Below are 16,586 nucleotides of genomic sequence, written 5' to 3' on the forward strand. Positions count from 1 at the left end.
AAGATTTCCATGGTACCAACGAGCAGAATCCAGTTCTGAAGTTGTTTTCGATTTGTTTATCTTTGCTTTTTGGTCTTAAACTCATTAAGTAGCTGAGGGTGAACTTGAACTGCCAATCTGCCTGCAAATGCTGGGAATACAGTTTTGAAGATTTTCTGAAAATCCTTGTTTTGTTTTGTTTTAGGCCCAAGTAACTTCTTGATACTTATAAATCTGGCATCCCAACAGGTCAAACACAACAGGTTCTTATATACTTTGGGGTTCCGATATTTAGAAAAGTGTAATTTTTGAAAAAGTTCCTTTGTGTCAGGGCTCTAACACAGATGCCTTTCGGATCTTTAAATGAGTTTATCAGACAGCACAGTAAATACAAAGACAGAAATGACATGGCAGCCTCTCAAAGCAAGAGCTAAAGGCTCAGCTGCTGTAAAGGGTCCCGAAGCTGGAGGAATCAGTCTAAAGGGGCTTAGCGATAGGAAGATAGATTGGCATAGATGGTTGAGAGGGGAAGTCAGGTACACACAGTAACTACATATATTAGCCACGGATACAAAGCCTTGAGGCCTTTAGGGCCAGGCAGGCGGTGAAGAGAGAAGTAGACTGCGTAAGACAGCAGGGTCCTGTGGATACTGCCCCGCTGCAGAGCAATCATCTATTTCTAAAGTTAATTAAACTCGGGATTTATTTACACACCACTAGCAATTCAAATCTGTTACAGGCCAAATTGAGCTTCAGGTTCCCAGTTTGCAGAAAGGAGGCAATAAATGTTTGAAGGAACTCTGGAATCCACGAAACAGTCAGATATGCCTGAGATAAGAGGATACCTCGATTCCTGCTCACAATGTCTTCTCAACATACTCACCAAGGACTAGAAATTACCTGGCCTCAACAGTGTTACTGTGGCTCACAGAGATGACTGTAGCATGCTAATTTGTGATAAGTAACATCAAGTCTTGACATCATGATGGATTACTTTTGAAACATTTATAAATTAAAGGCAGATTAAAGGTTAGTTCTAAAAAATAATATCACTCATAATATGCCAAAAAATAGGTGAGATTACTTAGAGGACCAAACAAAGCATTAATTCTTTTATATCCATAGGAGAGGGCTTGTGAAACTTTGACTCTCATTCTAGAATAAAATTGTAAGTCATTGTTTAGACCAAGAAAAACCAGGTGCAGGGAAATTGTGGTATCTGGTCTTAACTCCATAATGCCTGGGATGGAAAGAGGTTTTTATAAACCCATGTTCTTTCACATCTAACAGATAACAGTTTATAATCAGAGAAGGTCTTTGATGCCATTAGCGCTATTCATTTTAAGCTGTAAGCTGACCGCAGTCACATGAGCATTGCTTATGCTTTAAAGACTCACAATTTTTTTTTTATTTTTATTAAAAAGGTCAACTTGTTTTAAGTCCTAGCAGTGGTTCTCTGCTTTGATAAAGTCTCAGGAAGTAAGACTTGCAGACAAGCAGGTTAAGTGAGTAGCTCTCTATATCATCATATTTATTCTGATGGCAACAAAACTACAATGCTGACCAAAACAGGCACTTTCCATTCAGTCTGATTTGAGAACTTAGGATGAAGACAGTTTAAGCATGTTTGCACGCGTGTGCATTTACATGTACCTATGCACGTTATATCTGAAGTATGTACTTAACCAATGCAGAGCTTGCACAGTATATTTCTGCAGCAGTCTGATTAGTAGACAGAGAACATTGTCTCACTGATGAGAGAGAAGCTTGTAAAGGTGTCTATGCAATGCAAAGGATATTGTTTTAGCTAGTATCTTATTACCTGGTGGCCGGTTTGAAAAGTCTGGCAGTTTAGGGCCTGTGTTGTCCAAATTGATTCCTTGTTCTCCAGGTAATGACTGTTGATCAACTTCCTCTAGACCAGCTGGACGACTATCTGGGGTGCTAAAACATAAGCAGCACAGACTGAGTAAGCTGTATAAAGAGCCCAGGGGCCCAGTGCAACCTCTCCCTACTTTAATCCTCGCCAGACAGTTTTACATGCTGCTCTTACCATTGTTTGTGTCTTTCTAGTCTGGATTCTCATGCTGACATAAGAGTAGCCTGGCCATTCATTACTCACTCAGTGCTACCCGCTCACTCCTGTTACTGTGCTTCATACAATGACCTTTGATGTTTAGCCTGATCAGGATCCTGAGCTACCAGTACTCTGCAGTGCTACTCCTGTGAAACCAGTATTTCAGTGTGGCTATTAAATTCAAACAGATGGCAGTGACTCAACAGCTGCAAGGTAACCGATGAAGATGGTACTCAAAGAATAAAGGTGGAAAATACAACAAAGCTATTTAGCTTTGCTACAGGACGAAGACTTATAGAAAAAACCATTGGATTCTTTTTGTAACTTAAAATTCTAGTGGGAAAGAAAAAAAATGAAAACTTTTTTTTCCCTACTAATGTCCACATTTCTGAGAAGCCAGCATACTTATATTTCTCATTTGTTTCTTATTCCCATTTGCATCTTTCTTTCCTATACTAATTCCCCTTTGATCTGATTATGGTCATCCCCTTGTAGATAGTATTTTGTCCCATTACACACTATACAGTTTTATAAACCATATAAATTCCTTTAAAAAACACAGCAGCAGCGTAGGGCTGGAGAAATGGCTTAGAGGTTATGAGCTATGATTGCTCTTTTAGAGGATCCATGTTCAAGTCCCAGCACCACCATGGGAGCTCACAACCACTTGTCACTGTAGATCCAGGAGACTTGACACTCTTTTCTAGCCTCTGGTAGCACCAGATACAGAAGCATATGGTACACAGACACATGCAGTCAAAATACTCATATACATAAAAATAAAATAAGAGAAAAAAAAAAACAACTCCAGCATTTAACAGGTCCGAAGCACAACCAAATCACTATGCCAATTTGTTTCTTATGTAACTTTCCAACTATTTCAAATCATAAATGGAGTTCTGTAGTATACTTCACTTAAAAAATATTTGTGGCTAAATTCCATCAAAATTTAATTATCTGCTTGAGTCCCACTCTTGTTGTGGATAAGAAAACAAAGGCTCTAATAGCCTAAGACAGGCTTCATGGTAAGGTAATGGCAGAACTGGAGGTAGGTTTACCTTCCTCCTAAGCCTACTGCCTCTCTTTCCTAGGAGCCTTGATGCTGTTTAAGGGCCTTTTAAAAGTGTGTTGAAGGGCTGGAGAGATGGCTCAGTGGTTAAGAGCACTGACTGCTCTTCCAGAGGTCCTGAGTTCAAATCCCAGCAACCACATGGTGGCTCACAACCACCTGTAATAGGATCTGAAGCCCTCTTTTGATGTGTCTGAAGACAGCAACAGTGTACTCATATACATAACAAAACAAACAAACAAAAAAGGACTAGTCGGTAACAGCAGGACTAGGTATAAGGAAAATAAGTCCAAATTCAGGAAAATATATGTTGCTAATATATAGAGATTGATTTTTAATATTTAAGATTTAAGAAGTAGCAAGTTACTACAATAGGCTAAAACCAAAGAATGTTGTAGAAAAGCTTGGATAAAGGTAGCTGGTTTTAGTTTGATCATTTAAGCTCATTTAGACCAAGCTCCCTTGTTCGAGTTTTCTTTCCATCTCTGGTTCCTTCCATCCCGTCTTTCCCCCTTCTCTCCTAGGTCTCCCTAGGTATCTCAAGCTAGGCTCCTGCCTCAGCTTCCTGAGTGTTGAGATAACAAGTGTGAGCCACCATACTTGGCCTAGCAATTTATCTCAGACTCTTATATTCGTCAGTCACTGCTCCCTGTTGATAATGTCTCTGAACTCACTTTAGGATTAAAGGCTGAAAATCTACCGCAAACACTCAGGAAACATTTAGCCAAAAATCAGAAGTATAACTTAATATGTAGTTTTGTGATATGAAACATAATTGTTAATTATCCTTCCTGTTGTGTCTTATGAAAGAAGTCCTTTGGGGAACTTTTATATAAGGGAAATGGATTGAAGCTTTTAAGGATGGTAAGAGACTAAAAAGAGAAAAAGCACACATGCAACCGTTTTCCCCCTATTTGCTAGGTGCACGGTGTCTCCACAGGCAGTTTTGCTTCACCAAACACGTTCTCCGAGTTTCCCAACAGTCAGCATAACATTCAAACCTGTGCTCTATAGGATGGCAGTGGGTATCACTGGTCACTTTTCAGGCTGAGGGAGTGGTGCACACTTTTACTCCTAGCACTCAAGAGACAGAGGCAGGCATGGCGCCTATGAGTTTGAGGCCAGTCTGGTCTATAGTGAATTCCAGGACAGCCAAGGCTGTGCAGTAAAACCCTCCCCCCCAAATCTATCAACAAATGTCCACACAGGAACAAATGAGTCAGAGTTGAAGTGAACGGATCATAACCTACTTTAGATCCTGGTGACAATTTTTCTTCTTCCGCGGTGGTTTCTTCTTCTTCTGTTTATTCGCGTTGGTATTATTTTGTTTATTGTTTACGCCAAAATGACCTGCTGAAATGTCACTTTGCAGTAAGTTGACCAACAATGGGCTTGTTAACGTTACATCCTTATTTACTGGAAAGCCTGGATTTTGACCACAAGACATCTGAGTTCCATTGGGTGCACCACCGAATGGTGCATTGAAAGACACTCCATGGCCTGAGAAGTGGCTTCCCGAAGCACTGTTTCCCTGCATGCTCTGCACATGTGGAGGGACCATGCTGGTTTGTTGCATGCTAACATCAGGCATCATCTGAGACAAGTTGACATCATTATTTGCTGTAGTAGCAGGATCAGTATGTTGCTGGGCCATGTGTGGGCTGGGTCCTGGTGGCCGCAGAACCTGCCCCTGAATCCCCATAACCTGAGATGGACTGTTGCTCACAGGCCCTTGCTGAGGCAGCATCTGTCCTGACATCTGTCCTGTGAATTGCACCATGTTTCCTTGCATGTTAGGAGTTGGTCCCCTCATTATCTGTGCTGGTCCCGGCATGACGTTGGATTGGTTCTGAGAATTAAATTGCGCCTTATTCCCCTGCATCTGATTGGTCATTATTTGCTCTATCATTGGATTCTGCTGGAGCAACACTTGCCCCTGAGGCCCCATCATCTGGTTATGTGGCGCCATCATTTGTGGGCCCTGCTGGGGAAGCATCTGCTTGGGTGGGGTCATCCTTTGGGGTGAAGGTCCAAGATTTTGGTTCTGAGCGTTCACCATCATCTGGCCCTGTGGCATAAGCTGGGCCCTTGAAAGGATCATAGGGTTTTGAGGGTTCAAAGTTCCTTGCTGCTGGGCCATTTGGCCCTGTGAGGGCACAATCTGTTGGTGCATGCCCATTAGCTGAGATGGTGGGCCCTGCTGGGGCTGGCCTTGCATGCTGCCCAGGGTCACCTGAGGAACCCCAGAGCTACCAGCCTGCTGGTTGTTTATGTTGCCATGAATTCCCATGAGGCTGGGTTGCATCATATTTGGTGGCCCGTGAGACACCTGCATCTGGTTTTGAGGAGGACCAGCTCCTTGACCACCTTAAGAAATAAAAACAAAGAATAAAAAATTATCATCATATTAAGATACTCAAATTACATTTAGACAGGCACCCATCATCCATGTATGTAATAACCAACATAAATGTACATGTTTAACACACTTTCTGTGAGTAGTTTAGACTCTGGAGGTACAGAATGGAGGTACCTGCTTACATCTCCCATGACCACACACACTAGGGAAAACGTCTTCATCCTTATACAGTCACGCAGAGATAACATTAGAAAGGGCACTTCTACTAAGTGACCTAGAAATGGGAGGATGCTAAAAGTTTAGTGATCCTACTCTGTGACAGTCCCTACTGAACCACATGGGACTTGTTTTCAGTTCTCTTTCAACCAAAGGTACTGTCGGTGCCTGGCCAGCTCTATTGCTTTATCTCCAAATCTTACTGTGGTACTGGACATTGAACCCACAGCCTTCCATATTCTTAGCATCAAGTCTATCAGAGTTACACTCACAAACCTCCCCCCACTTCAAGTGAGAAACCATCTGGCTTATTTGACATGTTCTGTTGTGATTGGACCTCACTATATAGCAGGCTGCTCTGAAACAATGTGCCCCACTGCTTTTAACTGCACCACTATGTTTGGCTTTAAACTTTTCTCAGCTGGGCATAGTGGCTGATGCCTGAAATCTTAGCACCTAGGAAGCTGAGGCAAGAGAACTGTTATAAATTCAAGGGCAGCCTGAACTACATAGTAAGATCTTATCTCAAAACACCAAGAATAAAAACAATAAACTTAAGGCCTCTTGTATGCTAGGAAGGCACCCTACTACTGAGCTATACATACATACACATGTGGTTCATTTTACCCCTGTCATTTTTGATGTATGTACGTACATGTGCATGGTGTGTTCGTGTGTATGCACATTCGAATGTGTGGTCTGTGCAGGTCTCTACTTCCCACTCCCTGGGATTATAGGTAGCTGCCACACTCACTCAGCTTATGTGGGTTCTTGCAATCCAAACTGTGGTTTTCATGCTTCCACAGCCAAGCTCTTTACCAATCAAACCATGTCCTATCTCTTTTTAAAAACCCAAAACCAAAATGAAGAACTTTAAAGAAGAGCTATAAAGTGTCAACCTAATGAAGTTACAAACCTGCCCATGCTCTAGCTTGAGAGAGAAGCATACTTCTTCCTGAGTTTCAGGAAGGTTTTCTAAACCAACCTCATAAAGTCAAACTTGGACTCCAGAAACACTGCATATATAAGTAAGTATACAGTCATCCAAGCAACAATTATTTGAGTATCCAATAACAATTAGGGTTATCCAGTTATTGATACTAAATTTGTGCTGATGTAGTATCAATAAAAAGTTCCTTTTAGAGGCAAGAGACAAGAACATAAAAAAAAAACAATTTTCTTCAGGAAGTAATAAAAGTTAGCAGAGCACTAAGACAGGAAAAATAGAAAATGACAGACAAGAGGAGAGCTGCTTTAACAGGCCAAATGGAGAGATGAAAACACAGGCGCACATGGAAGTCTTCCTTTAAAAATAAATGTTGTGCCAGGGTGGAAGGATTATACTTTTTTTTTTTTTTTTTCCGGAGCTGGGGACCAAACCCAGGGCCTTGGGCTTGCTAGGCAAGCGCTCTACCACTGAGCTAAATCCCCAACCCCGAGATAGGATTTTTTTTTTTTTTTTTTTTTTTGTTCTTTTTTTCGGAGCTGGGGACCGAACCCAGGGCCTTGCGCTTGCTAGGTAAGTGCTCTACCACTGAGCTAAATCCCCAACCCCCAGGATTATACATTTTTAAAAAACTATTTTATTTTATGTGTACCGGTGTTTTGCCTGTATATGTTTATATACTACATACATGCTTGGTGCCTGTGGAATCCCCTGAAATTGGAGTAAGCCTCCATGTGGGTACTAGGAAGTAAGCCTGGGTCCTCTGGAAGAGCAACCAGTGCTAAAATTACTGAGTCATCTCTCCAGCCCCAAGGATTATGAATTTTATGATTTTAAACTTCCTATAAAACACTAATTCTCACCAGGAATGTAATTTAATGTTAGAAGATAGGAAAAATAAAATAGTCCTATTCTTTGCTCATCCTTCAAGAGACAATATGAGCTTTTTTTATTAAGTCAAAAATCCACCCACCTCATCCTCCCGGAGACAGGGTCTCTCTCTATGTAGCCCTGGTACTCACTATGCTGGCCAGGCTGTTTTCGAACTCAGAGAAATCCTCCAACCTTCCCCTCCTAAAGTGCTGAGATTACAGGCATGTGCCACTGTGCCCAGCCTTGTTCTTTTCCTTTTTAATTTTTTATTTTTATTTATGTGTATGTATCTGCGTGAATGAATGGCACATGTATGTGCGTGCCCATGGATGCAGAAGAGGGTGTCGATATTCAGAAGCCATAATTACAGGTAGTTATGAGCCACTGATATGGATGGTGAGAACTGAACACAGGTTCTCTGGAAGAGCAAAAAGCCTTTTAAAACTCTGAACCATCTCTAGTCCCTCATTTTTATTTCTTAAAAAAATAATTTTTTACTTATTTATTATCATTGAATGCATATGTGATGTGATATGATGTGGTGGTGGTGGTGGTGTGTGTGTGTGTGTGTGCGCGAGTGTGTGCGAGTGTGTGCGTGCGTGTGCGTGTGTGTGTGTGTGTGTGTGTGTGTGTGTGTGTGTGTGTGTGTGTGTAGGATGCCTGTGTAGACAAATGCTTCTGCTGGCAAGGCCAGAACAGCACTTTAACCTGCTGTGGGCTCTAGATTCTTTTGCCCTATTCTTTAAGCAATTTACAATGAACATTGGGAGTTCAGGATTTAAGCTAACCGAGTACAAACTTCAATGAGAAAAGGCAAGATTAGTCACTTAGTTCCTAAGCAACCAAAAGAAACCAAGCAACATCAAATTTGGGCTTTAAAAACTGCTTCAAAGAGTACTTATTAGCCAAAATATTATATGTTATTTCCTCTTCACCCTTTCTTATATATACACTATACTATTGGTACTGATTAAATTGGAAAAATACCACATTGCATACTTGAATTTATGTACTATATAGAGATTTTAAGTGTTGAAGATGTTCAAATATGCCATATACCTACTACATAACTATGAGTTTATGGTTTCCTTTCCTAGAAATGTCTTTTGCCTGAGCGAGTTCTAATGTAAGGATCAGCAAGTCAGACATAGCTAGTTCGGGAACAGCTAAGAATTGGGAGGACGATTCCCTCGCTAAGCAGACTGAATAGTTGCAATACACATCAAGTGATCTACGCTACTTACTATTTGGCCCTTTATAGAAAGAAAAGGAAGTGCTTGTGCGCATGTGTGCATGCATGCGCTCGTGTATTTGTGACTTCTGTTCTAAATGAAGTTTCAATTCCTTTCCAAAGGTGTTTCCTGATTCTTGAGAAATAACTTATTTTCCATATTTCAAATTTCATTTTCATATCATCACCCCTATGTGTATGAAATTAAAGAGAAAGACCATGACTTGTTCATTTTTATACCTCTATTGCCGTTCAAGGTATTTACCACCTAATCAATGCTCACTCAACACAGGTGGCTAAATAAAAGTGAACAAACCTGCATGCTGGACACTTTGATTTGCTTGCAGCTGAAGGGCTCCTGAATTCCCAGGGGTGGCTGCTGTGGTGGAAGGCACCTGACCTTGCATAAAGTTGGGATTGGCCTGTCCTGCTGAGAAGCCAGGTGGGAGGCGTTTAGGCATTCCTTAATAGAAAACAATGAGTAAGGCAGTTACCTAGCAAATTTATACTCTTGCTGAGATATGGAATGAATAAGGAAGGATGAGCTGCATGGAGTTTCCACTGGCTTAGCTCTCTCTGTCACACTGGTAGGATCTTTAATAATAAGGTTGGGAAAGATGGTTAAAAAAAACAACACAATCCCTTACATGAACACTGTCAAAATGAAAAGGAAATACTAAAAAATTTACACTTAGAACATGCCAAGGAAAAAATGGCAATCTGCTCCCTACATAAGATCTGAGGCCATATCATAGAAAGGTTTGAGGGCTCACTTTTCTCTTAGTACAATGGACCCCTGATATTTACATACTGTAACACAGGCACCAAAGGAGTATGCTAAATTCTCTCATACTCAAACAAATTGATATGAAATGCTATAAAAGAAAGAGTAGGGTCCCAATTAAAGATAGATGGGTAATAATTTTTTTCCTTTGAGAGAAATGAGTAGCAATCTTTGCAGAAAAGCCTCCCTCCCTGCAGTGTCGTGCTTGTCTCTTTGGAAGAGACAAGAGTTAACAGGAGCTTCAAAGTGAGGCTGTTACCAACGTATGCCTTTCTCTCCTAAGATCTGCTGTGACTGATAGCTATGCACCAGAAACCCTGCTCTCAGCTAATCTTACTCAAGTCTACATCCTTTTAGGAAGGCCTATTTTCAGAAAGCAAGTTTGCAATAAAGAGAATCTCAGATCCACTCGTGTGTGTAGCACAGGTCTTGATGTGGCCAGACCACTTTCGTGAGGTATCAACTGCTCTATGAAAATAATACCTAAAGCTCACTTCAAATTTATTAGGGCCACATTTTTAGTGCCCTGTAGACGCTCTGTAGACAAATATGCATTTGTCCTTCCATCAGCAGCAAGTCCCCATTTACATGCTCCCTCTTAACTCAATCAGTAATCGCGTCTGCAGCAGCAATGCTCTTACATTTTCTAAAAACATCTTAGAAGTAATATTAGAGCCCATATTTGAGCAAACTCAACTATAAGAGAGTGAAAGAACTGATGAGCAACTTAATTTCACCAGGAACCATGGGAGCATGCCTACTGTGTGCCCACTGAAGATGTGAGGGTTTTTCTGGGTAGGCCATGGGTGTCTTGGTGGATATGCTTATCGGATGGCAGCTTTACTGAACTCTCTATACCTCACTGAAAAGCTCCAAGCACAGTCATGTGCACGAGGTCATGGTTAATAAGAATAAATAATAAACATGGAGATGGATAAGTTTTACTGGAATCGTTTTACCTCTCACACATTAAGCTCCATTGCTTTTTCTTCATACAAGAGGCACCTTACAAAATAAATAAATAAATCTCCTTTAGGTATAACTAGTGGAATTCCCTCTCTAAGGAGCAGGCATTGGCATTATAAAACTACAAAAGTAATGATTTTTGAACTTAGTCCCCTTTAATACTTTAATAAAACTTAAAAACACCATGCTTACTATCTCACTAAGTAGGATCATCAAGATTGCTAAGTAGGAGGGCACCGTCCCCAATAAAACCTGCACTTATCCTCTCATTTCTGCTCACTGTATAGTCTTAATCCTTCAACACACGAGAAGTTTACATTACTAAGACAATACATGTTTGGTCTGGACATTTCAATTTACTAGTACAAAAGTAAGTAAAAATAGTTTGAAACAAAATGAACATCTCTATTTTCAATTTAACCAGTAAGATGTTACGTAGTATATCAAGGTAAAGCACATTAAGTAACTATATTATATCAAGTGTCATCACCATTACCACAAACCAAAATGTTTATATCCTTGGTTCACTCCCTCCATTAATACTAAAAACTGACATTCTACTCAAGCCTATCTCCAGGAAATTTACCAACACAGACAGCTTGTGTTCCTCACCTCCTAGGCCTGGGTGTAAACTCGGTGGCCCCTGGCTTGGTGGCTGCTGCTGCATCACCATGAAGTTAGGTGGCACATTTCCCTGTTGAACCATAGGATTCCGACCCGGAGAGCTGACAGGCTGCTGAAATCCCTGGGAAAGTGGGTTATTTTGAGGTGGCCTTGGTCCCATCTGCTGCTGAGTTTGGTTAACCGTTGGGGAGGATGCAGGGGATCCCTGCTGGAAGGAGGAGGGTGAGGAGGCAGGAGACTTGTTGGTGAGGTGGGGCTGTTGCAGGGGGGTTGGGACCCTGGAGGGTCCTCCCTGCAAGCTCTTCATCTGAGGAGCTGTGAACTGGCCTGGGTTGCTCATTTGAGGAAAGTTTGTATGGGCTTGTGAGGCTTGTTGGCTGCCAAAAGGATAAGGAGGGGGAGGGTGAGAAGGTGTCTGTACCGTGGCTAAGGAAGGTCTTGCCTGAAGTTGCGCTTGCATTGGGCTAGGCAAGGGAGCCTTTTTCCACCCTTGATTTGTAGTCATTGGGCCCAGAGATCCCTGGGCTGGTGGAGGCTGTAAGGCTCCAGAAGGCAGCTGGTTCCAGCCTGGAGGAACAGGCACCTGAGTTGGAGCAGTAAACTGTGGTCGAATCCCCTGTGGCTGTTGCTGCTGATGTTGTTGTAAAGGTCTAGTCTGCAACTGTTGCTGCTGCTGCTGTTGCTGCTGCTGCTGCTGCTGCTGTTGCTGCTGCTGTTGCTGCAGCTGGGGAAAATTAGCTGGGTTCATTTGTCTGTTCACAGGAACAGGTTGCATTGGGTGATGCGCTGGAGGTAAAGATCCTGAGGGATGACTCTGTTGCTGTATATGGAGTCCAGAGAGAAGTGGATCCATCGCATCTGTTTGGGGATAGTAACAATTAACCTACTGCAACCCAGATCTTAGCATGCTGGCTTGGATCTGCTGATCCCACTGATATTACCCACCCATGAGTATATTCTAAGAAACAACAGCTACAAAGAGGAATCCTGCCTTAAACACAGCTTATGGCTCATTAGTAAATCAAACATAAAATATAGATAACATTTTCAAAATTTTATTCTGAGCAATTATTGTTATAGGAAAACAAGATAAAACAGTCAACTAGGTTTGGGAAATGCTAGACAGACTTCAGACAAATTTCTTCTTTACTGTAGGAAGCTTAGTGATATAACATGTTAACTTAAAAAGCATGTAATAAATTCATATGACTTCAAAATTCTGTCATGGTGTATCTTACAGAACTAAGCATCCCAAGGTATATATGGTAGTTTGAATGGGGAGTCTGAACAGCTTCATAGGGAGTGGCACATAATTAGGAGGCATGACCTTGTTGAAAAAAGGGGGTGTCATGAAGGGTGGGCTTTGAGGTTTCAAGTACTGAAGCCAGGCCCAGTGTCAGTCTCTCTTCCTGTTGTCTGCTGATCCAGATCTAGAACTCTCAACTACTTCTCCAGTACCATGTTTGCCTGCATACCACCATGCTCTAAACCTCTGAACCTGTAAGCTAGCCCCAATTAAATGTTTTCCTTTATAAGAATTGCTGTAGTCATGGTGTCTGTTCATAACAATAGAAACTCTTAACTAGGACAGCATTGGGAACATTGGAGAATAGATGATAAAATAACAAGAAATTCGGAGAAGAAACATTGACATTTAGTTGTGAGACTTGATGGTAATTTTGGAACTGAGCAGTTAGTTAGGAATCCAGCCTCAGTGGCTGAATCTCAATGATATCTGTTAAGTAACGCCGGCTTCTTTAATTCCCAATGACGGAAGACACTACCTGACTGAGAAGCAGGGCGAGGAGTCCTGGGTTGCAGTTCTGGATTGGGGCCTGGTGCCATCATGGAAGATGATGCGTTCCCGCCCTGGGGCATCATAACAGTGGCAGGGCTTGTCATTCTTATTAGTCCTAGAAGAGAGAACACCTGAGATCATATTCTGGAGTTGGCACACGTGTGTGTGTGATGACCAGACTGTCTGAAAGTCACAGTAATTGCTTAAGGAAGGGCTGAGACTACATGTGCCAGCTACCACACTCAGTTTATAATTTTTATTTTAGTGACATACCTTAGAAACATTAAAAAATATATAAATTTGTCTTTTAAGAACTATTTTTAGATTTAAAAGTTTTTCTGTTTATATATGTTTTGCCTGCACGTATATGTGTGTACACCACTTACATATCTGGTATTTGTGAAGACCAGAAGAGGTATTGGATCTCCTAGAACTAGTTACAGATGGTTATGAGCCACTATGTGGGTGCTGGACACTGAATCCTGATTTTCCAAAAAAGCAGGCAATTCTCAACTGCTGAGCCATCTCTCCAACCCCTCTGCCTGTATTTTGAGACAGAGTTACATAGCCCAGGCTGGCCTGAAACTCATGGAAAAACTCCTGCCTCATCCTCTCAAATGCTGGGATTACAGGTGTGCAATCTAACTCCAGTTTTTTTTTTTAATATTAAGAATTAATTTACATAGTGTAATATTTATCCTTTAAGAATATGTTTCTTTAAACTCTTCCCATATTAAAAATCACTTTTAGTTGTCCCTTTCTCAACAGAATTATTCACTTCTTTGAGTCAGGGTCTTGTGTAGCTTGGGCTGGCATCAAACTTACTATATAGTAGAAAACGACCTTGAACTCGGGATCCTCCTGCCTCCACTCCTCAACTGCTCAGATTATAAACATGGATCAATAGGCGGGGTTTTATGCAGTGTTTGAGACTGAACCCAGGCTTTGTACCTGCTGGGTAAACTTTGCCTCAGTGGAGCTCCTCCACCCCAGCTTAGTCGCTCTTTATAAAGAAACAGATGGTGCTGTTCCTTATAGTTTTTAATTCACTCACTTCTGTCCTCAATTTTTTTCTTTCGTTTGAGGTAAGATCTCATATGTAGCCTTGGCTGGCCTAGAACTTGCTATACAGACCTTGCTGGCTCATATCCACCTGCCTCTGCTTGAAGATGGAAAATGTTTTACTCATTTCTATTTCCAACGTTTAGCATAGGTCTTATCATATACTCGGTACTTAATAAATGTTTACTCCATGACTCAGTGTTCACCAGACTTTCAGGCCAAAGACAATAAATCCATCACCTCAGGCTCTGTCACTGCTACCTCTCTGAGAATTGTCATTGTCATTGTTCTAAGAAATAGAAGTGAGCACGCTCTATATCTCATCTACATGGCAAGACTCAGTACTGTAAGAAATCAAGCTCCCAAAAGGAAACTGGTAAAATTTACACAAAATGAGTAGGAGGTCTCACCTGGACCACTTGCCATGGGAAATCCTGCCTCCATCCTAACGGAATTTCCAGATACCACGGGTCCATTCATTCTCACGTCTTGGCTTCGGTTCTGACCCAAAGCCAGGTTGATAGCACCTTCCCCTGAAAATGACAGTAAAATTACAAAATGAAAATAGTCAGAGTAAAATGCAGATTTAGTTTAAAGACAGTTACATAAAAATTACTTTTTTCTGATTTTGAAGAATTATGTTTACTACTATAAAAAAGGCTAGCTCAGTATTATAACCTAACCTAAGCCTTACTATATACAGTTCAGTCTAGCTCTGAACTCATGACTTTGAGCCTCGCCCTCCAGAACGCGGGAATTACAGGAAACTGAAGTCCTAGTCTATGCGGCATGTTCCAGCTTAACAAGCACAAGGCGACCGCAATCACTAACGAAGTTGCTTAGTGTCAGAGGGCTTCAAAGTCTCAACACTTATTTTCAAAACTGGCCCACAAACTGTGGGTAGGAGCAGGGGCAGGATGGGAACAAGTGGAGAATAGGAAGAGACTCGGAAACTCAAAATTCCCCACTCCCTTCTGGGAGTTTATAATTAGGAGATAAGAGGTATGTGGAAAGAAGTATGCAGGATAGTATGGACACTGTAATACTTAGGTGGAGAGACCCTGGAGGACTTGTGAGGAAATTACCATTTTCTTGCAATAACTACACTATAAAAAAGTTTTCAGGTATTGTGACTATAAGTCTGTGGCACAGTCCTTGCTTAGCATGCACAAAACACTAGGTTTGTCCCCAGTACTGCACAAACCTAGTGTGTTAGAACATGTTTGTGATCAAAGCACCTCAGAGGTGGAGGAAAGATCAGAAGTTCAAGATTGTGCTCGGCCACACAGAACAAAAAGGTCCCTACAGCCTTGTAGTAGAGATGTCATGTAATGGCAAACAGAGAAGTCTCTCCTAATTACCTCTGTGACAAAAGGTAAGAACATTTCAGTGTTTCTAACGGGCCGTGCTGGGGACTGAATCCTTGTACATGGCAAGCACGTGCCATGCCAATGCACTGACTGCATCTCCTGTATTTGTTTTTAGGACTTATTTTAAGTGAGACTTTTGCCTCCAAGTATGTATATGTATCACATGCATATAATACACGAAGAAGTCAGAGAGAAAGTGTTGGAATTATGATGGTTGTGAGTGGGTGCTGGAAACCAAACCCAGGTCTGCAAGAGTAACAAGTATTCTTAAATCTGAGCCATCTCAAGATGGCTCATTTGAGCTTCAAATGTAGGTAGGATACTAGAATTGTTTCATTAAACAGTTTCTAAGGAAACTTAAAAGATTTATTTACTTTATGTATGTGAGTACACTGTAGCTGTCTTCAGACACACCAGAAGAGGGCATCAGATCTTATTACAGATGGTTGTGAGCCACCATGTGGTTGCTGGGATTTGAACTCAGGACCTCAGGAAGAGCAGTCAGTGCTCTTAACTGCTGAGCTGTCTCTCTAGTTATGAAAATTTAAATCTTACTTGGCCTAATGGAAAACAGTTGCTGAGCCAGGCAAGATAGCTCAGACCTTTAATCCCTGCACTCGGGAGGCAGAGCTGGTGGATCTCTGTGAGTTCAAGGCCATTCTGACCTATAGAGCAAATTCCAGGACAGCTGAGACTGTGGCACAGAGAAACCCTATCCCAAAAAACAAAACAAAACAAAACAAAAAAAAACAAAAAAACAAAAAAGAAAGGAATAAAAAAAAAAGAAGAAGAAAAACAGCTGCCAAAATAAGTGCTTCTTGCCCTTAGTCCACAATTTTGACTGCTATAGTACCTTCCACAGAAGACACTTAACACCTTGGGGAGAGCTAAGATAGCTGTCCCATCACTTGGGAGTTGGAAGGATTATATGCCCCAACTCCGTTCATATCTTAGCATCTTGGTTTCCAGTTTGAAGGTAAAGCAGGAAGCTATAAAGGAGGTAGGTACCTTGCTCTGTCCTGTCATGGAGCTTCCTGTGTAAAGTTTACCCAGGGGATGGGCTAGCTGGTCATAGGGAACAACGTCCTACCAATAAAGGAGGATCATCAGAGCCTGTCAAATACTCTGACTCGCTTTTTAGGAACCAAGCGTGAAAGTCCAATAAAGTATGGGTTTTGGAGATTTTACCATTGGTAAAGAACTAGCAATTTGGGGTTGGGGATTTAGCTCAG

At 41.5% G+C, this 16,586-nt stretch overlaps 1 protein-coding gene across 20 annotated transcripts in view; it reads right to left on the minus strand.

Moving 5' to 3' along the window:
* Ncoa6 (nuclear receptor coactivator 6) overlaps positions 1-16,586 on the minus strand; it is a 70,713-nt gene that overhangs the window by 17,902 nt on the left and 36,225 nt on the right. For 9 of the 20 annotated variants that reach the window (XR_015680418.1, XM_087646588.1, XM_087646560.1 and 6 more), the window contains 6 exon segments: positions 14,395-14,517; positions 12,909-13,037; positions 11,113-11,982; positions 9,067-9,213; positions 4,376-5,492; positions 1,802-1,923 (listed from right to left, as the gene is read on the minus strand). Coding sequence is in view for 19 of the 20 variants with exons in the window: in XM_087646588.1 (XP_087502714.1) it covers positions 1,802-1,923; positions 4,376-5,492; positions 9,067-9,213; positions 11,113-11,982; positions 12,909-13,037; positions 14,395-14,517 (2,508 nt within the window). In the remaining variant the exon portion in view is untranslated. 20 annotated transcript variants of the gene reach the window in all.

The sequence above is a fragment of the Rattus norvegicus genome, chromosome 3 (genome assembly GCF_021556685.1).
Source record: "Rattus norvegicus strain SHRSP/BbbUtx chromosome 3, alternate assembly SHRSP_T2T, whole genome shotgun sequence".
Classification (NCBI taxonomy): domain Eukaryota; kingdom Metazoa; phylum Chordata; class Mammalia; order Rodentia; family Muridae; genus Rattus; species Rattus norvegicus.